This window comes from Puntigrus tetrazona, unplaced genomic scaffold (assembly GCF_018831695.1).
Source record: "Puntigrus tetrazona isolate hp1 unplaced genomic scaffold, ASM1883169v1 S000000223, whole genome shotgun sequence".
In the NCBI taxonomy this organism is placed as follows: domain Eukaryota; kingdom Metazoa; phylum Chordata; class Actinopteri; order Cypriniformes; family Cyprinidae; genus Puntigrus; species Puntigrus tetrazona.
Window position 1 is genome coordinate 1,180,002 of NW_025047891.1, and position 23,714 is coordinate 1,203,715.

The 23,714-nt window shown below is 41.2% G+C and overlaps 1 protein-coding gene across 1 annotated transcript; it reads right to left on the bottom strand.

Moving 5' to 3' along the window:
* Nucleotides 1-1,968: 1,968 nt before the first annotated feature.
* Nucleotides 1,969-20,890, bottom strand: arid2 (AT rich interactive domain 2 (ARID, RFX-like)). The gene is made up of 22 exons (XM_043230759.1): nt 20,441-20,890; nt 20,251-20,344; nt 19,526-19,623; nt 14,134-14,267; nt 12,988-13,206; nt 12,837-12,904; nt 12,684-12,753; nt 12,289-12,539; nt 10,927-11,023; nt 10,097-10,306; nt 9,772-9,936; nt 8,984-9,059; nt 8,766-8,900; nt 8,453-8,649; nt 5,172-7,370; nt 5,021-5,049; nt 3,454-3,596; nt 3,243-3,381; nt 3,059-3,141; nt 2,849-2,978; nt 2,645-2,736; nt 1,969-2,212 (listed from the first exon to the last, which is right to left on the bottom strand). The coding sequence occupies exons 1-22, from the start codon at nt 20,530-20,532 to the stop codon at nt 2,101-2,103; spliced, it is 4,833 nt and encodes a 1,610-aa protein (XP_043086694.1). The 5' UTR covers nt 20,533-20,890; the 3' UTR covers nt 1,969-2,100.
* Nucleotides 20,891-23,714: the final 2,824 nt, after the last annotated feature.

Consider the following 23,714-nt stretch of genomic DNA (forward strand, 5'->3'; position numbering starts at 1 on the left):
GGCAGTATGTGCCAATAGGTCGTACATGCCTTTCAATTTTATTTTTGTCCCACCGCTGAACAATCGGAAGACTTACATATTCACAGGAAATAGCTTAGTTTTGTGTTGAAAAATATCATGGACATATTGTGTAGGTCTGTACTCCAATAAGATTTTTATAAAACAATGATTAAATTATATATGTTGGAATAATAAACCGAAAAAGCAACAGCTTTATTTTAAGATTAAATCAGCCCCAACAACTTTCTTGACAATGGTAGAAACGTAGAAATGTAAATAAAGATATCATTTGCAATGTTAAATTTAACTAACGTTAAAAAAAAAAAAATTGAGAAAAAACGTCTATGGCTTTCAGAGTTCTGTAACTACTGAAATGTTTTTGTACTGTACAAAAAAAAAATCTAATATTAAAATAATGTGTAGCTCTAGTCTGAACCCCAATTTCTTTACGTGCATAAGTCACCAACTTTCTATTATTAAAAATCGCAAATCAAACACACCTGAAACACTTCAATCAAGATGATTGGGAGGTCCCCCAAGAAAAAAAGGCATGTCAACAGTATGTCAAAAATGTTCAGTCTTTTATTTAAAAACTATAAACAGTCACCAAAGTAAATGAAGCCAATCTATATCAGACTGTTAGATATATGTATCATCGCACACCCTACAGACACTGCAGAAATGGTGAGGGGTTGGGGGGGAAGGGGTCGTGACCCCGCTGGGATGCTAACACAACAGGCAGTAATAAATGTTACACAACACACAGCAGAGAGGACAGCCTGGGGTCCGGGAGCCGGAATGTGGCGTGGTCGTAAGAATGGATGAAAAACAAAAAGAAAACAAAACAAAAAAAAAAAAAAAAAAGAAAAAAAAAAAAGCAAAATAGTACAATAAAATCCCACACTATATTAAGATAGAAAAAAGGTCTGGAGGAAAATATCATACCTGCACGGAAAGCAAAGAACACAGGAGAAAACCTGTATAAAACTCCATGTATTTAAACCAATTTACAAATACAAAAAGAATCACGTACGGGCGGTCGGGCTCGTACTCTGACGCTTACAGTGAATACAGGTTGAGGGGAATACCTTCAATATGTTTTTCGTCTCTTCTACAAAATGACATATGATATATTATTTCATACTCTTTCAGCCAGCAAAATGAGTTCTACAAGTTATAATAGTACAAAAAAGGGGAGAAAAACAAAAAAACAAAATCACAGTTCCACAAAGAAAAACCTGTAGCCCTCCGCCAGCCCTCCCAAAACTTTACAGCATCAGTACCTTCGCAGAATATTTACAGGGTTTAAGTACATTCATCCACTGCTGAGTATAGAATCACATCTCAAAACGAGTAACCAGGGGTTGAAATAAAAAAAAACAAAAAAACGCGAGTCTGAACCTACTGACGTAATGCTTCTGATACCAGTGGGCAGCAGCGGCATGAAGGAGGGTGATTTAACTTTATATCTATTCACAAATATTTACACAATTTTTTTTTTTCTCATTTACTCATATTGGTATTTATTTCAATAATAAATAAGTGAAAATATAATCGGCTCAAGTAAGAAAACCAAGCTATCAAGTTATAAAGAAAAAACAAAATCTAGCCACACCTCTGCCGCCCCGCACCGTTGTCCACTTGCCCCGCCCACAAAATCCCCCTGCGCTCCTCTGGGACTATAAAAATGTGCTCGTCGGGCCAGGCGTGAAGAGGCGGTTAGAAGAGTGAAATGGGCGCTGGTTTCTGAGTGGCTGGTGGAAGACCCGTGGCAGTTTGTAAGGGAGGTGGTGGAGAGGGACTGGGTGGAATGGAGAGAGGGACAGAGAGAGACAGAGAGAGAGAGAGAGAGAGAGAGAGAGAGAGAGAGAGAGAGAGAGAGAGAGAGAGAGAGAGAGAGAGAGAGAGAGAGAGAGAGAGAGAGAGAGAGAGAGAGAGAGAGAGAGAGAGAGAGAGAGAGAGAGACAGAGAGAGAGAGAGATAAGGGTGTTTAGGGGTTTTAGGGAGACGACCCAACGACGCTGGCGACCTGTGTGGCAGCAGAATGGGGAAATGGGCTTCTCGTCTCCTTCCGAAGGTTTTTTTTGGGTTGAGCTGAGCTCAGGCCTGCAGAGAGCGCGTGAGTTCGTAAAGGCATTTCGCGAGCGTGGTGGAGACCTCCATAGTGCTCAGCGCCAGCACAGAGAGATGATTTTCATGCCGCCTTACCAACCTGAACACAAACACACCACAATCAGACACTGATCACATTTATGAGTCAATTTAGTTTGCCTTTCACCTGTTCTAGCATGAAAATAAATTACTGCTTATTATTACTGCTATTAATAATTATTAACTACTAACAACAATAACAGTTATACTAATTAAAAATATGACCCAACGTCGTTGACGTTTAAATAAAATATAAAAAATAAATGTAAATTTTATTGTAAATATGTCTTGTTAATCTTAAAAGGTGTTTTTTTGTTAAAAAAAATCAAAATCAAAATCAAAAATCAAATTTGAAATGAGTTCTCAGATTTTCATTATTGCAATGCCAAAGTATTTAATGGTATTTAAATAAATCAAAGTGTAGATTTATATACAAATTATATGCCACAAATCAGAAATCTCCAACACAATCAAACTGAGACGTTTCACTTACTTCCGTCCACAATCCGAGTACTTGGCGATGCTCTTTAACGTTAAGGCAGCAGTTAGTCTAATGTGTTTGGTCATTGGTCCCTCTTTATCGTCCTGAGCAGGACAAAAAAAACCAAACAAACAAACAAACAAACAGTTTTGAGCTTGGCACATCTATAAGCAACAGAACTACTACATGATGTTTACATGACGCAATAATACTGACTGTGAAGTCCCTGAACACCAGGTTTCGCGAGCCCCTACGTAAAGCCATGAGAGCTGCACTGGGGTGGTTGACGAGCGCTTTCTGTGGTCTGGGAGGAGGTGGAGGACTGCTGACCGCAGCTGGAGGAGACCTGCGCATCAACAACATCACAATCTCCATCACAATCATCAACTACCTCAAACCAGCATGAGCTAAAGTAGCCATACACACTTGGAAGTGTTGGGGTTGCTGCCTTGCGTTTGCTCCTCCAGTTTGAGTGCGGCTAAGAGCGCTTCCCTCGAGCAGTGCTTATCCTGCAAAACACACTCTGATTAGTCAAGCACACACATACAGCCAGCAGTGACGGATTTTATTATCACTGCATCAACACAAAGAGACAAAGATGAGATCTTGCCTGCAGGTGCGTGATGAAGGATAGTCTCTGGCGAGGAAAAGGTTCACAGCCCTCCCATTGGCACTGCCCTGGGTACGCGTCTTTACTGCCATGACATGTAGCTGCGTGGTAAAACACCTGTGACGGCGTGTCAAACCACCTGAAACAACACATTAAAGTTAGCATGAACCCTCCTTCTCAAACAGGCATCTGTGCTCATGTCAGTCCTCACCGTTTGCATGCCTGCCACAGACATCTGAAGTTCTGTCCAGGTTTACGTGCTTGATCTGGAGAGAGGGCGGGTGCTGGAGAACTCTGATTGGTTCCCTGTGCAGCCGGATCCACCGGAGGAGGAGTCTGCACTGACACAGGTTGCTGTACACATGAAGTTTATAACATTACAAGCATGAAATTGTAGTGCCATGCACGCAGAATTTTTTTTTTTTCATGCATCCAATTTTTTTTTTCTTGCACAAACTCAAAATAAAATGTACAAATACTGCTTACTATTCAAACTGGGTTCTTTGTTTGGGTCTAGAATTACATTTGTTTCCTTTGATTATTTCTCTCATTTTGATTTCTGAACTGCACGTGTAGTCTTTATTAACAACTCTTAAATGAGTTGTTTTTGCATTTGCTGATACTTCTGCATATTTCTACAACTATTCAAGTATGAGTAGCGTGTGGGAATTACACAGCTTTTTAAAGTTTATAAGAAGAATGTTTTCCAGTCCAAAACAACAAAATATTTATATAAAAGAATAAATCATTTCACATGCAAGCTCTTATTTCTGTAATGTGAAAAAAAATTCTCACTGGCACAACAAGAATATCCGAGATTCATTGGAATATCCTGACTGAGTAATTGATTCAACTAGTTCATAGTTCACGTCAAATAAAGCAACAACTGACAAGCATAGAACATCAATAAAGCAACTAATCCTATTTCTAAATAAAGACACTACAGTTGGAAGAGGGTAAACATTTATAGATATCATATTTCATCAGTTGATTAATCAGAGCGCACGCAGCAAGACAACTTGCATCAGGTTTTCTTAAATGTTAAATATGCAAATATGAATGTTGCACAATTTTCTATCAATGAAATCTACATTAGTCAACATTTGAAGTTGATCAAAACTTTCATCAAAATTGTTCTAAAACATAAAACCAAAATGCATACTTGTCTTTCGACAACTTTGATGAAACTTTTTTTGATTGATCTCCTTCAAATGTTGACTACTGTATAAATAGGATAAAATACTTGTTGACTGTTAACACTGTAGAGTAGGTTTTCACAGAGAGGATTTTTGGATTGCCTTTTCTATCACTGAATCCAACATAAACAAACCAAGCAAATGTCATAATGAACAAACCCTACCTCAAAAACAATATATTCAGTAAAAAACTCCCAGCCATTAAAAGATATGTAACAGTAACCAACAGATGTAAATAGATGTTAAAATAAACACTTAAGTGTATATTTTGGATTTTTTCCCCCCCAGTTAAGCAGCCTAAAATCTCATTGATCAAAGCATGAATCAATGAATTTTCTAGTGTTCTGCCTTAAGGAATATCAAAAAAAAAAGCACTATTATAAAAAACAAAAAAACAAAAAAACAAGCATTGTGTTGTAAAGGACTCCCAAATTGGTAGCTAACCGTCACTAAGCATCATAATGTCACTAATATGACATCATAATCAGCGGTCAAGGTGAAAATGTACTTAGTATACATAATCTGATGAAAAAAGTCAGAAACAAAATTGTTAAATGTTGAGACCCATGATCTAAATCACACCTGCTTGAAAGTTTCTAGTAATCCTGAAGATCCTGATTAGCTGGATCAAGTGTGTTTGATTAGGCTTGAAGCGCAGAGCTGCAGCTCTCCAAGAATTGGTCTCCCATGCTGCGCTGCATTTCTCTATTGCATTACTGAGAATTGCTTCTGTGCACACTTGGTCTCTGCTGCGCTGCATTCTCTATTGCTACTTTTGCTACTGTGCTTGGGTCTGCGCCCGCCGGCACGGCCACCATGGTGGCGCTGTTACCAGCATTGTTGGGGTCGCTGATGGTCACTATCCGTACGCCCATTTTGGTGGGGATTCCGGAGGTACCTCTGTCCCCGTCCTCCAGCGGTCTCTTCAGGGGCCGGCTCTCCGAGGTGCCGTTAGCGGGAGGCGGCGGCGGGGGCTCGGAGACGGGCGGAGGTGGGGAGTGGTTATGAGGTGGGTGCTGTTGCCTGCTGTTGCCCAATGTCTCTGAGTTGGGGCCGTTGGAGATCTCGGTGCCGTGGCTGGGCCCGTTGGCCAAGCGTTCGGCCTGCTCTGCTTTGGCAGTGTCCTGCTGAGGAGCAGCGAGAGAGTCCGTGAGGCCCAAAGCCCCGTGCGCTTTCTGAGGTGACAGCACCTCACCGTTCCCCATGTGTTTGGAAGCCTTGTGATTTGGAATGTTTTTGCTCGGGTGGGTGGCGTCTGATCGGTCAAAGTCGCACACCCCGTTCACCATTAGCTTTTTAGGGTCAGAGGGCGTCTGCTTCCCAGGGCCGCCGCCACTGCTGTCGCCACCTTGCGCTGCAGGGCCATTTAGTGCCTCTGCTTGGCTGTTCCCTGAGTGGTATGGAGGTAGACTTGAGTCAAACTTCCTCCCGTTGAGCAGCTTTGCCGCAGGTCCGTCCACTTCTGCGGAGTCACCATTGCTGGCTTTGGCCGAACCGTCGGCGACGGAGTTGTTCTCCATGACCTCGATCTTGCGCTCATGAATGTGCAGCCCTGTGGCGTCCTTGGCCTCCTCCTCCTTTTGGCAGATGATTTTGTCACCTCGGAAAGGCGGAATGGGCGCGGCTCCCGCAATTGGCAGAGGCGGAGTCAACTGCAGGCCGATCGTGGGAGGGGTTTGCGCTCCCTGGCCGGGGAAGCCGGAGTTTGGCACTACTGTGAAGGTAACTTGGTTGCTGGGCGTAGCCTGCAGGAGGGTGCCAGGGGTGGAGGTGGAGATGATCTGCCCTGGGAGGATGGAGATGGGAACGGCACCGGAAGGGCTCTGCATAAGTTGCACGTTCAACTGCGGTTGAGACGGCATCGGACCACTGTTGGTCACCTGGTATACGACTTGCGGGCTTGGTGCCCTCGTGCTCGCAGGAGCGGGAACTTGCGGAGCGGGGAGTATGAGTTTTCCGCCTGGGGTGGAAGGACCACGTTTCGGAAGCAGTAACTGTTTGATCAGACTGGATTCTGTGGAGGTAGGTTGGGCTGGGGGTGGAGGGGGCGGAGTCTGCTGAAACTGCCGCTTGACGGACAGCATGTGGCTGACTGTGTTGGGTGGGGTTTGCTGCAAGGGAGTGGTGTTAGGGATCGGCGCACTGGGGGAAGCGGGAGACTGTGTGGGCTGTGGCTGGATGGTTTGAGAGCTGGGGTTGGTCAATACGATTTGATGGATGGCTGGGGCGAATGCGGAGTTGGGTTGTTGATTCTGACTGACGATGACTAAGCTTTGCTGTTGTGGCTGTTGAGATTGAGGCTGTGGTGACTGCGCTTGCGGTGAAGGTTTGGGGGCAATATTTTGAAACGCGACGCGGTTGCTAGGCACGCCTGAGACAGTCACAACCTGCCCACCTGCCATTAGCGAAGTGCACGGAGCACTGACATACTGAGGTGGCGCGAGCACCACAGCCTCTTGGGAAGGGGCAACTTGCTGTCCCTGAGGGGCTTGCAGGCGTTGCTGGGCCACTGAAGGACATACACCTTGCACTCGACCTGCAAAAACGTGTCCCTGGGGTGGTGGCCCCTGCTGGATCAGTGTAACGGGAGCGTGATGGAGCAAGGGCTGCTGGGTAGGCGAGCCGCTGTGGTTGGGAACAGCAGGTGTAGCAGTGGCCGTGGGGATGGAGCTCTGAATCATGGCCGTTTTGAGGATGTCATTGGGTCGTATGGGAACTGGGGCGGTGGCAGGAGGGCATGGAGGAGGAAGTGCAGCTTGTCCTGGCGGGTTCATGGGGAGTCGAGGAACAGTCTGGGCTGGCGCAGGAGCACTGGGAGCGTTGGCGTGCGACGTCCCATGCATGGTGAAGGCCACCTGTGGTGCTGCCTGGCCGGCAGTAAGGCTTGGTGCTGGTGCCCGGACAAGCTGCCCTCCCACTCCGAGAGGCAGCACTGCATGGACAAATGAGAAAAAAAAAAAAAAAAAAAAGTATAACTGATTTGCACATTAAACACTGCACAGGCTTTTGTTTTATTTTTACACCTGGGTAAATTAAATGTGGCGTTCAAGTTTAGCACTGCACAGTAGGGTTAACTAGGGTCTTATGATTTTTACGATGTAGAAAAAACATGGGGGGAATTGCAGAATAAAGTCATAAAACTGGAATTTGCTTTAAAACAGAATTTGGCAAAATCAAAATATGATAAGATATGAACTAATGTCTTTTGGGGTTTTTTTCTTTGTAAATGTCACGTCAGCTTCTATGGAAGTGTTGGGTTGCATTTCTCCTTTTACAATTGTCTTATATATGTTATATATGGTATTCTTCTATTGAAGAGCTTGCTACATTATTTTTTGTTGTTCCTTTAACAATAACAATAAATATGTATTCTATTCTTTTCTATTATTTCTTTAAATGATCAGCACACAATCTTACTCTTTCATCCATGTTTCAAATTATAAACCTGTAAACTTGGTAATCTTTTTTCTATCTATAGTAAATCTATATTTTATAGTCTTATAGTCTATAATCAAATAAAAAAAATCTGGAAACTTTTTTTTTTAAATGTATTTCATTTTTAGATTTTTTTTCACATTTGGGTTTTTGTGTTTTAAAAAAATTCCTATTTATATATTTATGAGAGTAAAAAACCTAAATTGTTGACAAGTCTTCTGGAAATGTTTTCAAGACACTCATTTCACGGATGAAAAAAAAGCGAAAACTTGTATGAACAAATTGTATAAATATTTAATAAGCTTAGCAATTAAGCAGTTTATGATATGCTGTCTGTTTCTAAACAACTCACTATAACATTACAACTTCAACATTTTCACACTGTAGTTTTAGCACAATTCAGTTTGTGAAATTGGCTTTCATATACCAGGGTGTTAAAAGCAGTGCTATATTCCATAATAAGTAAAAAGCATTTAAACCAGTTAAACTGGGCTGATAACCAAGGTTTAAAAAGATTAAGCCAAAGAACAAGTGTAGTGAGAAACATCTTTCTGGCAAATAATAAAATGGTACCTCTACCTGACTGGGACTGAGGGGTTTCTGAGGGAGCTTCATGTTTGGGAACTGGTGCAGGACTGGCCTGCTGCTGCTGCTGAAAATAAAGCTGGACGGGAAGAGGAATTGGCCTCTTCCGCACACCAACCACATGGATTTGAGCCTGTCCACTCAGCCGTGTGTCCTCCACACGCTTCACTGTGTGATTAGGAAACAGCGTCCTGAGAAACACACAAAGCACAGTGTTGATTTTGGGTTTGAGTGGTGAGTTTCAGCATTTCAACATTTACCATTTAGGACACAGACTTCACAGCGTATGCCCAACCATTGACCTCACCTCAGGCATTTGTAGAAGTTATTGGATGTTAATACGCCACCCCGCGCCATCTTGCTGCATGTTGCCAGATATTCAGAGTACATCTCAGAGCGAGAGACGGAACCATCTGGATGAACCTCAAAATGAGCATTTAGCCTAAAAGGAGCAGAAAGCATTCGTAAAGCATTTGAAAACACAAAAGATTTGACAAATGCAAGAAGTAAACATGCAAATCTTACCACTGAGTTGTGAATTTCTCTCCGTCTACTTCCACAATCCCAGGCGGAGGCGTAGACTGCACTGGTGCCCTGTTTACTACAAAGAGTCAAACCAAAACACACTGTAAATACTAATTACATAAACTCCTCTCTCATCAATTTTCCATTGCAACTCACTTTTTTGTGGGATCATTTTAAACCCTATCTTGAGACTTTCAGCAATAGTAGCCTGTTAAATAATTATCTTCTATTTTGTGATAATTGTACTCAGTATCATATACACTTATAAGTAAATCTATTTTTGCATTTCATCAAAACTATTTGAGGTAAAATTAAGACATGTACATGTTAAGGGTTTAATAGGTTTTGGGGTCAGCAAGCTGTTGTTTTTACATAAAAACCTTTTCAAGAGCCAACAGTATAATTTCCTTTTAAAATAGGTGTTGAAATATTACAACCTAATAAAATATATGTTTGACAGACAATGAGCTCTTGGTGGCATAAATGTGCATTTTGGTTTACACTTAATTTTACAGTAACTATGCATTAAAGTACTGACTAATGTTAATTGACTACATATTGGTTTACGGTTAGCTGCATATAATTATGCATAGTATATCATTACTATAGTTAGTACACGTAACAAGGACGCCGTAAAAAATAAAGCATTGCTGCATTTTGCATCGGTCTTATCCTGAATTGTGTGTAAATCACTTATTCTCAACAGTTATTAAAAAAAGAAAGTACTTGAATGTTAACATCAATTTGGACATCTCTAGTACACAATAAAACTGACACAGGACACTTACCAGCACCAGGAGTGCCTTGTGTAGGTGGGGGAACGTGCTCAACGAGCTGCGGCCGAACCTCTGAGACCTGACTACTCGAGGCCTGATGCTCGATGAGTTTTACTGCCGTCAGGGCATCCGGTCCAAACGTGTGCAGGTCCACCGACACCAACCGCACTAGAAGATCTGACACACACATGCAAACCATGTCAGTTCAATGCTCCTGATGGTTAGTGGTAAAAAACAAAAAACTAATTTCGTCTACCAAATCTTTTGGCTGAACATCACAATACATTTATTGTTTTGGAGGGAGGAAATCGTTGACCAAAAAGGTGTGAAGGTGTACCTATGCTTCTCTCCACGGAGGAGATTTTAGAGCATGTGATCTCTCCGAGCTCGGCCAGCTGGTACAGGACCTCCAGCGCGGAGATGACCAGCATGATGTCCGGCAGCGTCAGGAGGGCGATGACTTCTCGGTATGACTCCTGATCCACATACTCACAGATCAGAACGCCATTATCCTCCACTTTGCTCAGGTTCCCGAGAATTTCCATGGCTGCAGGATGCAATGGAAATAATTAGCAACTCTCAAAGCAAAGGACAAGGCTTCAAGCAGGGCTCTAGACAGCAACCATTTTTGATAAAGATGAACTGCGAACCAGCTGGAAATCAATTAAAAAAATGTGACTATTCAAACAATTTGAGATGCTAAACACAATCACGATACGGCTATGGGTAGGAGTTTAAACGAATGCATCTCCAAGGAAAAGTGACAGTTCTTAAAACGTTTAGATAGCATTTTCTTTTCATCTTGCCTCAGAACGATACAAATAGTGTTCATAAGCACAGCTCTGCTCTGTTTACATTGATAACCCAGAAAAAACATATAATTTATGCTCATAATCGCCACCTGCTGTCAAAGAGTGAATGTGTCTCTCATTGAGATACGTGTGTGCCATCCCTGGCAAAATGTCACAAACTTTAAGGTAATGATGGCGGAAGGAAGATTTGGTTTTCAAGCTAAAGTAAAGTAAAATCTAAAACATGCAAGTCATGTCACCGACGACAAGTTTAGTTGAAATTTTTTTGTTCTAATTTGGAAAAGCTAGTTATTTTTGTCGTTTACCTCGTGTTACACTATGAAAACTGAGAAAAGTTACCCTAACAGATGCTTACCCCTCATTTTGAGAAACCGATCCCGTGACAACAAACACTTCGTGATGGTGTGAAACATCAGATGCGTTGTTCGGAAATCAACTGGATCCAACTGAAGCTGAAAAAAGACAAAGAGACATTTAACAAAAGACACAAATGGCCAACAGATCTAGACAGAGCTTATAGTGCGCTGCATGGATAACATTTATCCATTAGGGCTGCATGACAATCATTGTGCAATATGTAATGTGCATTTTGTCAGTAAATCGGGTTCTGTAATCAGCAGTAAATTCCACCAGGTGCGTGATTTCACACTGAGCCACATTTACTACACAGAGCTATTGTTCACTGACGAGCTGCGCAAAACTATGTTGATAACGAACGTGAATTTGCGCAGCTAGGTACAGAATCGGCTTTACTCACAAGAAGCACATTACATAATCGCACAATGATTATCGTGAAGCCCTAGTTATGATCAAAAAACAAGAATGTCAGCACTTCTGGTTTCATCGTTTTACAGTCAATGGGTCACTGGTTAAATGCTTGAATTAAGGTTTGTGGTGAACCAAAGCTCAAGATTTTGACATCTCGTCCAATGACAAAAATAAATAAAACAAAATCACAAAAAGGTCTTACTGATAGGTCTTAAAAGCTTTTGATTTTCTTAAAATATCTAACAAGCATCTAAATGAGACTACAGAGGTTGTCTGAGTAATTAAACGTCATCACACAAAACACTCAAATTCATACTTTAATACTTTATAATTGCACTCTGGCAAACTACTGTAACTCAAAATTTGAAAATTAAAAAGTTTAATGGTATTGATACTGAAGTCATGTAGTGATGGTGTAGCTCGGTTATAGTTTATATGTGCAACCTTTTACTTATAAAGAATAAAACAAGTTGGCTAGTCAGTGTTTTAACATCATGTTGGCTTTTCATGGCAAGTAATACACTGAAATAATGGAAAAGAGCTATGTGCATAGAAAGACTCAGGTTTGATGTGTTTTTAGAGTAACACAGTTTCTTAAGAAATTTGATATTAGCAGTACTCTGCTAATAGTACATAAGTACATAGGAAACCATTGTATTACTACCCATCTGTTTTTAGTGTAGCTAACTTCGACAGCTTTGCATCATCTACACACTTGCTAAATTTTGAGGAGTGAGGCACTGACAAACAACGGTCATTGCGACACTTTAAAGTGATGGCGCTATAGAGCCATGTACTTTTCAAAACATTTTAATAGGTTTACTTTATCAGCTCGGAATACGAGCCAATTAAGACTCGAAACACTGGAGACCGGAAATGCAAAGCATCCTTCCAGTTAAGGGTGAGGGTGTCACATCCACAATCAGGAAAAATGTCCAACATCTCTAACCTCTCCGGCGACGTTGCCGAGTGTGTCGAGACCCAGCTGCCGCAGCTGGACGAAGGTGCAGTGCGCACACAGCAAGAGGAAGCGCAGACATGTGCGATTAGCTGCCAGGAGTTTGATGTTGGTCTCCTCAAAGGACAAGTTCCTCAGAATCATTGCCACCTGCAACACCCGCTGGCCCTCGACGTCTCCGATGCCTACGGCACGTGCCGGGTGGAAGAGAGGAGTGCAGACTTCCCTCGTCTCCAATCCGTCTGAAATATTTACACAATGCACTTTTAGTGTGAAGTAATGCTTGGTTAAAAAATATCGACTAATCAGAGCGAAACTACACTTCATTGAGCGTCTTCACCACATCAAAGAAAATGAGAGCAGCCGGGAAGTAAACAACCACATACTTTGGGGTGAGCAGCTCTTGTCTGAGATGAGATCTTTGACTTCATTGTCTTCTATGACATCTTTCCAAAACTAAAAATAAAAATATGAGTCATTTAAAATTATGCACAAGAACAAACACCATGCTGGAAATGCAAGTTGACACCTTTACGTACCCTCACAAAGTCTCGTGATGTTTTCTCCTGCCAGTCTGTCCCAAAAAGAGCAGAAAAGCTGCCTAATGCTGAAAGACAAACATATGCAAGTTTAGCATACCCGTGGAGTCCCAAAGTGCAAATACTCCAGCAACCGCAGCATTAAACGTACAGTCGTCGAAGACTCCAGAGTGTGCCAGCAGCAGCGTGACGAGTTTGGGCTCTTTTTCTAGCTGCATGGCGTGTTTGCTTTCGTTGGACAGGAGAGTGCACACGTTAATGGCAAAGTCCACCTCGTTCGGGAGCCCAGACAGGAGAGACAGCACCAGTTTGTTATAATCGGATGGAGGGATGAAATCCGTCGACAGCCCATAGCTTTGCCGGAGATAGTCTGTCAAACAAAGGATAAGCAATTGATAAATTCCTAAAATTTCTTCAAGAAATTGTGAGCGGCATTTGGTCATGCGTCTTGGAGGTGGCTTGAGACTCTGGTTGTTCAGACCACATATGTAAACTTTGTGTTTGTTTCTATGAAATATTGATTGCATTTTATTTTACAATCCTGTTCTGTATTTACATGCTTGCATCTTACACACATATATACATACATACTGAAGTACTGAAGCAACTGGGTAATAAATAGGTACCAAACCAAAACTTAGCCCTTAACATTTTCTTAACCCAGTGATAACCTTATATTACTCAGTATTTTAGGTACATTGTAAATGTACATACCTTAAAAGTAGTGCAATTTTCATTAAAACAATTAATGATCAAAAAGGTCTCTCAACTGAATTTATAATATCTAATACTTTAACAACAGTGCCCTAAGAAAAGTTGTATTTTTGCAGGAATAGTGTTGTCGGTCGTAATTTTTCTGTGCTGTATGATTAAATACAAACGTATTATGAAAAAATAAACTATACAAATATATCTACTATACAAATGTAATGTGTGTCCATTTTTTTAAATTACACTTATTTTGGCAGGCTGTGAGTTTGTGTGCATCTGCTGATAGTTTAATCAAATTGCTGGTGAACTGACTCTCAGAGCAGCTCCGGAGATGAGTTTCACATGTTCACATCCTCATATAGTCAGACTAAAAACCTACCCCAGCCCTTATGTAAAGGGAAATATCATCTGTCTCTCTGAAAGGAGTGCAGTGGCAGGAGTACTATTTCCTTCATGGCATTAAGAGTTTTCACAGGTGCAGCTCCAACACACTAACCCTTTGAGTCAGCTGTGTGTGTGTGTGTGTGTGTGTGTGTGTGTGTGTGTGTGCACGCAAGTCTCAGAAGCAGACGGGGCTCATCTGTACCTGATACAGTGTGTTGCTGGTAGTTGTATGACGTGGGTATTGCACCAATCGGAAGCGAAGGTTTAGGATTCCCCGGCTGCTCCTCTTCATCTTCCTCTCCAAAGTGATGCACCTTTTCATACTTCTCTAGATAGCTGCAGAGAGACCAGAAAAAGACATCAGCGCACAGAATTGCAGACAGATGGGCATTCAGTCATGATCCCAGGGGAAGTTTAAAAGACACAAAAGATTTAAACAACATCCAGACACATTTATTCACTGACTGGCGAGCACCTAAAAGATTTTATATTATTGTATACACTTCATAGCAGGTTTTAAATGGGCACACATCGGTTTCTGCATACTACGTCACAGATGAGTTTGGAGGGATAACGTGAACATTACTCATTTCCATGAGCTAAATAAACAAACAAACCTGCGTGCCTCTGGGACTGAGAAAATCCGTTAGCATTTTAGCTGCTACAATTTTTTTTTTTTAAATGGTTGATGCCAATAAAACATTTTAGAGAGAAGGAGGCTGACTGCCAATATAATAACCTTATATAGTAAACAATTTAATGATACTAAATGATACTGCTTTAAGAAACAGTATTTTAGTCAAAAGTTTAATTAATGGACTCGAGTATTGTGGGTTCTGACGGCACCCATTCACGGCAGAGCAAGTGATGGAATGCTACATTTCTCAAAATCTGATGAAAAAAACCAAACAAACAAAAAACAAACTTGAAGGTGGCCCGAAGGTGAGAACTATTCCTTTAAGATGTTTTTAGCACATTATTTCATTTAAATTTGACATTATTTCAGAAATTACGCTAATCTGCCATCTGACATCGACACAGAATAATCAATTTGCAACCTAACATAAATCACACTTGATTAAATCTCCATTAAAAACTACGTAGCTGCATACTTTACCATGTCGCACAGCTCTGTAACCTCACATACTGAAAGACGGTCAGAAAGCACAAGCTGTTTATTCCAGATAATCAGAAATCAACCGTACTGTGAGGCTAATAGTAATATTCACAGTCCTGCTCCGTGTGTATGTATGACTCATGAGTGGTTCCCTCAACTGAATGAGCTTTCACTTACACACACACACACACACACACACACACACACACCCACGTGCTACAATACAAACACTATAAATAGCTATCTGCACACCATAAACACTAGAAAACAACACACTGTACTGGTCATACACAGTGTGGACAGACATTGGCTCACTGGTCTGTGTAATTGTAGGATTTTAATTAGTGATAGTTCATCACCAAACCAGCAAATAACCAAATCCACCCTTCAAAAAAAAAAAAAGTCAGTTTCATTTATTAAATCTTTGTGAATTATAAGTTAATATATAAAAGCTTTTAAAGTTAAATTCAAAAATTGCATTTATGTTCTTCACTTGCTTCCTTGTATTAGCTTTCTTCTCCATGGAACAAAAAAGAAAATATTTTGAAATTTGTTGTTAACTAAATGGTTTCAGTTCCCTTTAACTTTCACTGTATTTGTTGCCCATATAATGGAAGTCAATAAGACATGTTTGGATACCAACTTTCCTTGAAATAACATTTAAGTCAAACAAGTTGGAAATGTCAAATGACAATTTTTATTTGTGGGTGAACCATCACTTTAAATTGTATATCAACGTTATATATTCATCACCTTTTGCTTTAGATAACAGAATTGAATTTTTTATTAATCAAAAAACGTAATATAGATGATGATGGTGTCAGATTGGTAAGTGTGTGAGTTCAGGCAAACCCAGAGCTGATTACAGGCTGATGTTTCTGGAGACACTAAATGAGGACCTTGTGAAAGCATCAGGTTTATTACGTACAATTTAAGTCAGAGACACTTAGTCATGTTTCTGGAGATCTGCCTTTCTGCAAAGTTTGGTTTCAACGCTAATCAAATACACCTGAAGCAGCTAATTAAGATCTTTAGCAGGACTTGAAAAATACAAACCAGTTGTTGAAGACAGATCTCAAACAACCATTTCTTTCTTTCGCAATCCTAAATGGTAAAAAACACAGCAAACCGGGTATGTAAATACAGAAATGAAGCTGACTGATGAGGAACTATGGCATCCAGTCAGCGCTCACGTGAACGGCCCCATTTCTGAGGCCCAGACAGTGAATTACTGCCCTCTACTGGAGACACAGAACAAAAAGGTCAAGTTTAACCTGCAGGAGCTGCTGAATATAGGACTAGGAGAAAATCAAATAGGACCTGAGACAACAGTTATGCTACAAACATCTTCAGAACGGAGTATACGCAATGCAGCTTCTCACTATCACATTAAAAATCAAAGTAAAGCAATGCAGGTTGGGGAGAAGCAAGAATAGACGTTAATGGGATTTCTAACAGGAATACTTCGCCATGACCATGAGGTTCTACATTTACATGCAAAGTTAATACTCAAAATGTGAGTGAGGTCTGACAAAAACAGACCTGAGACCAGCATTTACCTAGCTGTGCAGCTTTACTCATTCATGAACAGAAGAAATTACATTTTATGCATTCAGACAATTTGCATCCGAGGTTCATTTGCATGCAATTTAAGTTAGTGACGTTCAATCTGCAAATAACTCAAATCAATTAAAGTATAAGTTTGTTTGAAAGAGATATTTGATGCAAATTTGAGCAGAAACAAAGTTTCACTAACACCGTAGCTTTTTTAAATTACAGAACTAGGTCATATTGATTAACAACATGTGCTTACTACAGGGTTAGTTTCTTGTAATTATGCATACTTTACTGTTATTACATGTAACAAGGAAGCTAACAAAGCATTAACAACCATTTCTTTATAAAAAAAAGTGTTAATGGTAATTAATACATTACAAGCCAAATGACCTGAATCAAATGAAATGCTAAAATAAAATCAGAGGAAATAAAAATGAACCTCACAAAACTAGAACGCATGCTCCCACACAACGAGCATATCAAAAATTAAGCTGCCCGGTCCCTAAAAACTAGCCATTTGCCAATTAAGACATTGACATGTGTTATTTAGCTGCTCTCCACTCTTTTGTTGGCAGACGTACTGCCTGACTGCAGATGCCACATTTAAATGACTCATTTCACATGCTCCGATCGGTTCAGCGGTAAGCTCATCACACCACAAACCCAAAGACCCAAGTTCAAATCCCTTGCCAGCGCTTCCTCAGCTGCGACGGTGTAAACACACAACTGAACTCCTCTTTTCGGTGCAAGTGATAAGAGTTAGACGACACAACGCTGTCCTAATGGAGACACCTATTCATCTGAAATCCATCAAACAAAGTGCAAATGAAACTCTTCATTTTCGCCCGAAGACCCACTATAGCTAGCCGAAACAAACAGGTTAACATTTTGGAGTCAATGAGTGTTTCTCAGTTTGCGTGGTACGAATGAGATCCGACGGAAATGAGGATCTTCTGAACCCCTTTCGGCTGCGGAAAGCCCTGCAGGACTTTTTCCTCATGTGATCTGCGTTACGGGATGCTCCAGAGGTAAACCTTTTAAAGAAATAACTGTTGTGAAGTACATCTGTAATTAAACCATTCTGATCCAATTGAAACACCTGCAGCTCAAATCACTTTACTAGTTTTGAAGGCTATATAGTCTGATAGTTGAACGAACAGCGAACAGGTATAACATTTACCACTAACAAAAAACATCCAGAGACTCTCTCTCATTAATGTCGCAAAAAAGATTCTTCATCACAAGTACTGAATTTCCTCTGAGCGATCATGTCTGTCTAAACTCTTTGGCTTCGCTTCCACCAATCACTTCAAACTCACTGAGAGACGGATACACCTCAACATGACACACGGCGCTCCAGGATTTCAGAATTGAGCAGCACGAAGACCTTTGATTATGAAAATAAAACCCGAAGAGAGCTTGCCTGATAAAAATATGCATATGCTGCGGATGCAACCGGTTAAAGCTCCCGCAATCTCTCCATGGAGCACTAATTCTGTCCTTCGTACGCCGCTCTCATGAGGAAGACACACAGGAGAACGCCGCTTTGCATCCCTCGTCGTTCCGAGCTCTCCCGCTGACAAACAACCTCTCTTGCAATGACGGTAAAAGACTCTTTGCAGAATTGTAATTACGGTTAGTCCGCTGCATGGCAGGTGTATGTCTCCTTCTCACGGCCCACATAGCCTAAATGCTCCCTGCTGCCAAGTCTGTCTGTCTCACCCCCCCATAACCTACTAAACTAGAGAGAAGTGCACGTGGAAACCAGCAGTGTAGAACAGACAGCAGTGCTACGGCCTTACGCTCCTCGCTGCTAATACTACAAATATAGAAAAACAGGAAGATTTTGCGTGCGTTACAGCTGGTAAAACGCCTTTAGTGGTATACACACGAATCAACCGTCTGCATGTTATAAAAAACCATTAACCACATTCATAAAAACACAGATAACAACCTAGAAAGCATGTTCTATATTGCAAAAAAAAAAAAAAAAAAAAAAAAAAAGAAGTGACGGTGGAAGTCTGAACACCAGTGCAGATTCAAACAATTATACAAAACTGTTTCTTATTTAAATATACAGGACTCGGCACACGCATATAACAAAATTTCCAGAAGAAGGAATCAAAATAAAACTGCTTACGAAACAAAAAAGACTCCTACAGACCAGCGCAAGTGACAAAGCATCCTTAAAAAAGTGACCCAAATACAAGTCCAAATACACCTGACTTTCTAGGCTTTTACAATCACTCCATATTTAAAGACAAAGTAATGTTGCATTAAAAAGTGCATTAAAAAAACCATGTGCAGAAGTGGTGACAAACTAAAGCCTCATTTACAGTTCATCATTTCATATTTAAACATACAAGAATCAGCACATGCATATTGTTAAGCTTATATAAAAATATTAAACATCAAACCACAAAAAAACTGCCTTTGAAATAAAATACTTATATGCAAATGACAGATGCATCCTTAAAAGTCCAAAACAGCCATTTAAACACTGTTAAACTTTGGTTTAGACGTTAAAATCCATTGATGCTAAAATACAAGAAATGTTGGTTAAACTACATCATATTACTGACTGTACAGGGCCTGGCATTAAAGCAAAATACTTCTGTGCAAATGACAGATGCATCCTTAAAAGTGACTCAAATACAAGTCCAGAAGAACCATGTCACTAACAGTCCCTGATTTAAGTTGTATTTGCCACAATGCAACACAACACGAGCTGATATTAAAAATGCTGTCAAAAATCCGCTTTATGCAATCAGCAACACAGACACACGATCCTCCGAAACGCACGCTTTTGAGTCAGAACCGAGCCGCACGTTTGAGTGCATCAGAGCAGAGAAGCGCCTGTAAACATTGAGCACATGTGCTGGAGCTGATCAGAGAGAGAAACGGAATAAGAAAGACTCACCGAAGGTAGTACTGTTTCAAAACAAAAGCAGCATTCGAGCAACTCCTGGGGAAATTGAAATCCTCGCTCAGTTCGGCCCACAGGTTCTTGTCGGACACCTGTAGGGTGATGAGACAGGTGAGAGGGGTTCGGTTCAGATGCAGGACCGTGTGTGAGAGAGAGAGTGTCTGTCTGTCTGTGTGTGTATGTGTGTGCATGCTAACTCCCATTAGCACTCCGGCTAACTTACACTTTCCCATGTGAAATTAATAAATTAAACCAGTAGCAGGGAAACAAGGTGCTCCGAGGCGAACCCCTCCGAACCCCCGCGTCTGGACCACGGATCTGGCGCGGTTTGCGGCTGTATTTACAACGCGGAATACACAGGCCTGAGTGCGGCCTACAGTCGCTCAATCCTCCGCCACACGGGAGGGATAAAGCCGCTGATGTACACGGCGGGTCCGGACGGGGTTCGGTGCCTCAGCCTCGGTACGGGTAATCGATGTAAAAGCCGCCCGGTAATTTTGAAGTGAGTGTGTGTGAAAGTGTGTGTGGGGCCAATACACACACGCACGCACACACACGCATACATACACTCACTCACTCTCTCACATACATACATACACTTACACAGGCCGATGCACGGCAGAACCGCAGACAAACCCACCGAACCGAGCCAAAGAGTTGAGTTGGAAGAGTGTGTGTGAGATGTGAAATGTTAAGTTTAGTGTGTGTGAGGAACTTACCTTCGCGAAGCCCCCTAAAGACACCACTCTCATATACAGAGCGCCCAGATCCAGCTCCTTCCCACCCACCACGGGAACCTTTTTAAACGGAGATCTGTGGAGAAAAACAGCCCGATTGAACACCGTCCGGACCCCTCACGCGCCCAGCGCGGGTCACCCAAGTTATAATAAGAGCAAAATTCCCGCTCACCCTCTGCTGTGGTGAAATTGCCGCAGCTCGTCCAGGAAAGCCTGTCCTTTCCTCCGCTGCTCGGGGAGGTTTTTCCCCGTCGAGTTCGCCATCGTTTCGCTGAAATTCGGTCAAACCCCCGGCTCAGATTTGGTTCCTAAGAGTCCGGGGATCCCATGCTCCGGTCCGCTCCGCTCCGGCGCGGCTGCGTGTTTGAAAAGTTAAAGAAACGACGGAGGATGAGAGTGGAGAAACCCGCTCCAACGGCAGCCCGAGCAGCCCGCGAACCCGAGCGAGCTCAGTCCAACGGCACCGCGGCACCGCTCATGGCTGCACGGGAAAACAACGGTACCGGCTGCGCCTGTGTTGGGGTTTGGAGTGGGTTTTTTGACAGTGCGGGACGGACGCGGCTCCGGTTTAATCGCGCACACTGTGAAGCGGCAGAGGGATCCAGTTCAGACAAAAAGACCCGAGGCCGCGCGACTCCGCGGCGCCCCCCAGCAGGCAAGCGTCCGTACTGCAACCGCCACAGCGCCGCTCATGAACAATAGACGGAGCTCGCTGGAGCGAAGGGGGAGTCGCGCAACTCCGCCAGACCGTTAAAAACGGAAGCCTGTCATGAGCGTCGGTGGGGGGAAGGGAACTGACAGCTTACACCAGCATCATTAAAAGCATAAAACTGGAGTCAAACTGTGACTGACAAAGTATACACAATGCATTAATACACAGCGTACTTATGCGCTATGTACTCAAGCATGTAGTGACTTAATTACATAAGGGTATTTTTGGTGCATCCCAATTCTGTGACATTTTGTAGTATAGTGTGAGTAGTGCATACACACTGAGAAAAAAAAAAAAATATATATATATATAAAAATATAAATATATATATATATATATATATATATATATATATATATATATATATATATATATATATATAATGCTATATAAATCAATGAATGAAGCCCTATAAATAACAAGAGCTATATATATAAAATCATAATAATAATAAATAGAAAATTAATGCACTCAACTGTTGCAGCTTTAATTATGTTATTCGAAAGGGGAAAGGCTATCAGGCTGATTATCAATGACAAAATAACCCTATAAATTTTTTTACATAGAGCTATATATATATATGTGTGTGTGTGTGTGTGTGTGTGTGTGTGTGTTGGGATGCACCAACTAAGTGTTAGGTGTATGTACATAGTACATAAGAGCATAGTGTAAATTAACAGATTTTCAATGTTTGTTATTAAAACAAAGTCACGTGCCATTTGACCTACTGAGTTTTACTACATTTTACATATTTCATAGCGACTTATGAAAATGTATGACTTAAAGCCTCGCACTGTGTGACAAAACGCCACATACCTGGCACAGAGCGCTGCTCTGAAATAACATTAATAGTTTAAGTCAAACCGTGGTGTCTGCAGTTAAAAGAGCACAATCTGCGCTTTGTTGCAGCGGACGGACCATAATTTGCTCCCGGTCCCTTGTAATAACCGCCGGGCGGATATAAACGACACGGGGTGACTACATTCAACCATTACACGCACCCCTCTCGCAAGTTATTCTGCCACAAAATGGCGGAGCTCGACGCGAAAGACCCCATTTTGTCAAGCAGACGATAAGAACAGCTCGAGGAAGCGGAGTTTTGTATTTTTAACGCTATTTCGAGCGAGTTTGTGATGCGTTTTGCTGCGCCTGCTGATATGTTGAGGCGTCGCGCGGTGGAGAATAATGTCCGCGCGCTCTGGGTTTGACGCAGCTCGAGCGCTGCGCGAGTGAAGCCACACGAATATATATATTCATCTAGCTAGATTAGATTTATATCATATTTTAAATAACGTGTAATAAACCTGACGGGGAATCATTTTATTTGGTGTCTGGAAGGCATTTGACGGTTTAATATTCCGGTTAGTTAGATTCGTAAACCTAGACTGTGTTCATTTATTGTTGTAGGTAAATACTCCGTTTCCGTATTTTAATATCTAAAGTTTTGTACTGTGCATTTGTATATTTGTGTCTGCAGCTGGGTATGAATACGTAGCTGTGTAAACCATGCATTTATGTGCCAGATTCTCACAGTGACAGAAAAGCTGGAAATATTAGTTTTTTTAAAAAATGTTTAGGCCTAGAAATGTGATGGAAATTGTTAAATGTGATCGCCTCGTGATTTTTTTTTTCTAAGTGTAATTTCTTTAAATATTTTTTCTTTGAACATAAATCTTCCGTGAACTGGATGTATCACGAGAGAATATCAAATCTAGAAATAAGAGAAATAAAGACTGAACGGGAGGATTCGGTTTACATGCAGCTTTACTACAGCAACTAAAAACCTGCATCATCAGAGCAGTTATTAGACATAAGCCACTGTACCAGATTGTCCACCTAATCTGTTTAATAACATCTGATGGATAGAAGACCAAAACAGTATTGTGTATTCAGTCTTTGGTAAACTCAGACAACCTCAGATGTCAAGTAGCACGTTAAGGTTTTGAAGGAGGAAAGATAAACTGTAAGTGTTTAGATGTGATCAATAAAAGCGGGCGGCGTGCGCCATCGTGTGGTTAAACATCGAAAATGTTCTGCATTAAATTGCAACATTGAGTTTGAACTGTAAAGACACGCTTAATAACGTTGAAATGAGTCAATCAATATAAAATAAACTGACAAGAATTGTTAGATTTTTAAAAAGTGATTATGTGTGCCAGCATGCTGACTGAAAATAACTTTGTAGTGCGTTAACACTAAACGCAGCAAAATGTATGGATGATTGCTTTTGGACGCATTGTTTTAGTATCGCTAATTAGTTATTTCTTTGCATTTTTAACATCTGTATCTTTTATCCAGTTTTAGCTGTTTTTCCCCCCACAAAGTTAAACTAAATTTAAATGAGATATTTTGGCCACTGACTGAAATTAAATTTTATTATTAAAAGACAATTTTATTATTATATTTGAAGTATTTTTTTGTTTTTTGTTTTTAGCTTTTAGTTAACAATAGCCTTAGCATAAACTACAGATTAGACTGCACTGGTTAAATCAAATCTAAAATGCTGGCGACTTTCAGCTTGTGGTTAGTGTTTTTAGCCACTAGGCTGCAGCACTATCACACACGAGCTATTATAATCCCAGCTCAAGGTGCTGTATGGACACATAAGATCATTTATAGTCATTTCCTGTAATAAACTGAGATTCACACAATGCCAGTACAAATATTCAGGTAAAATAAAACTTACCTGGTATTCTGAAACCAATTGGTCACTGCTTGAAGTAGGCTACATGTA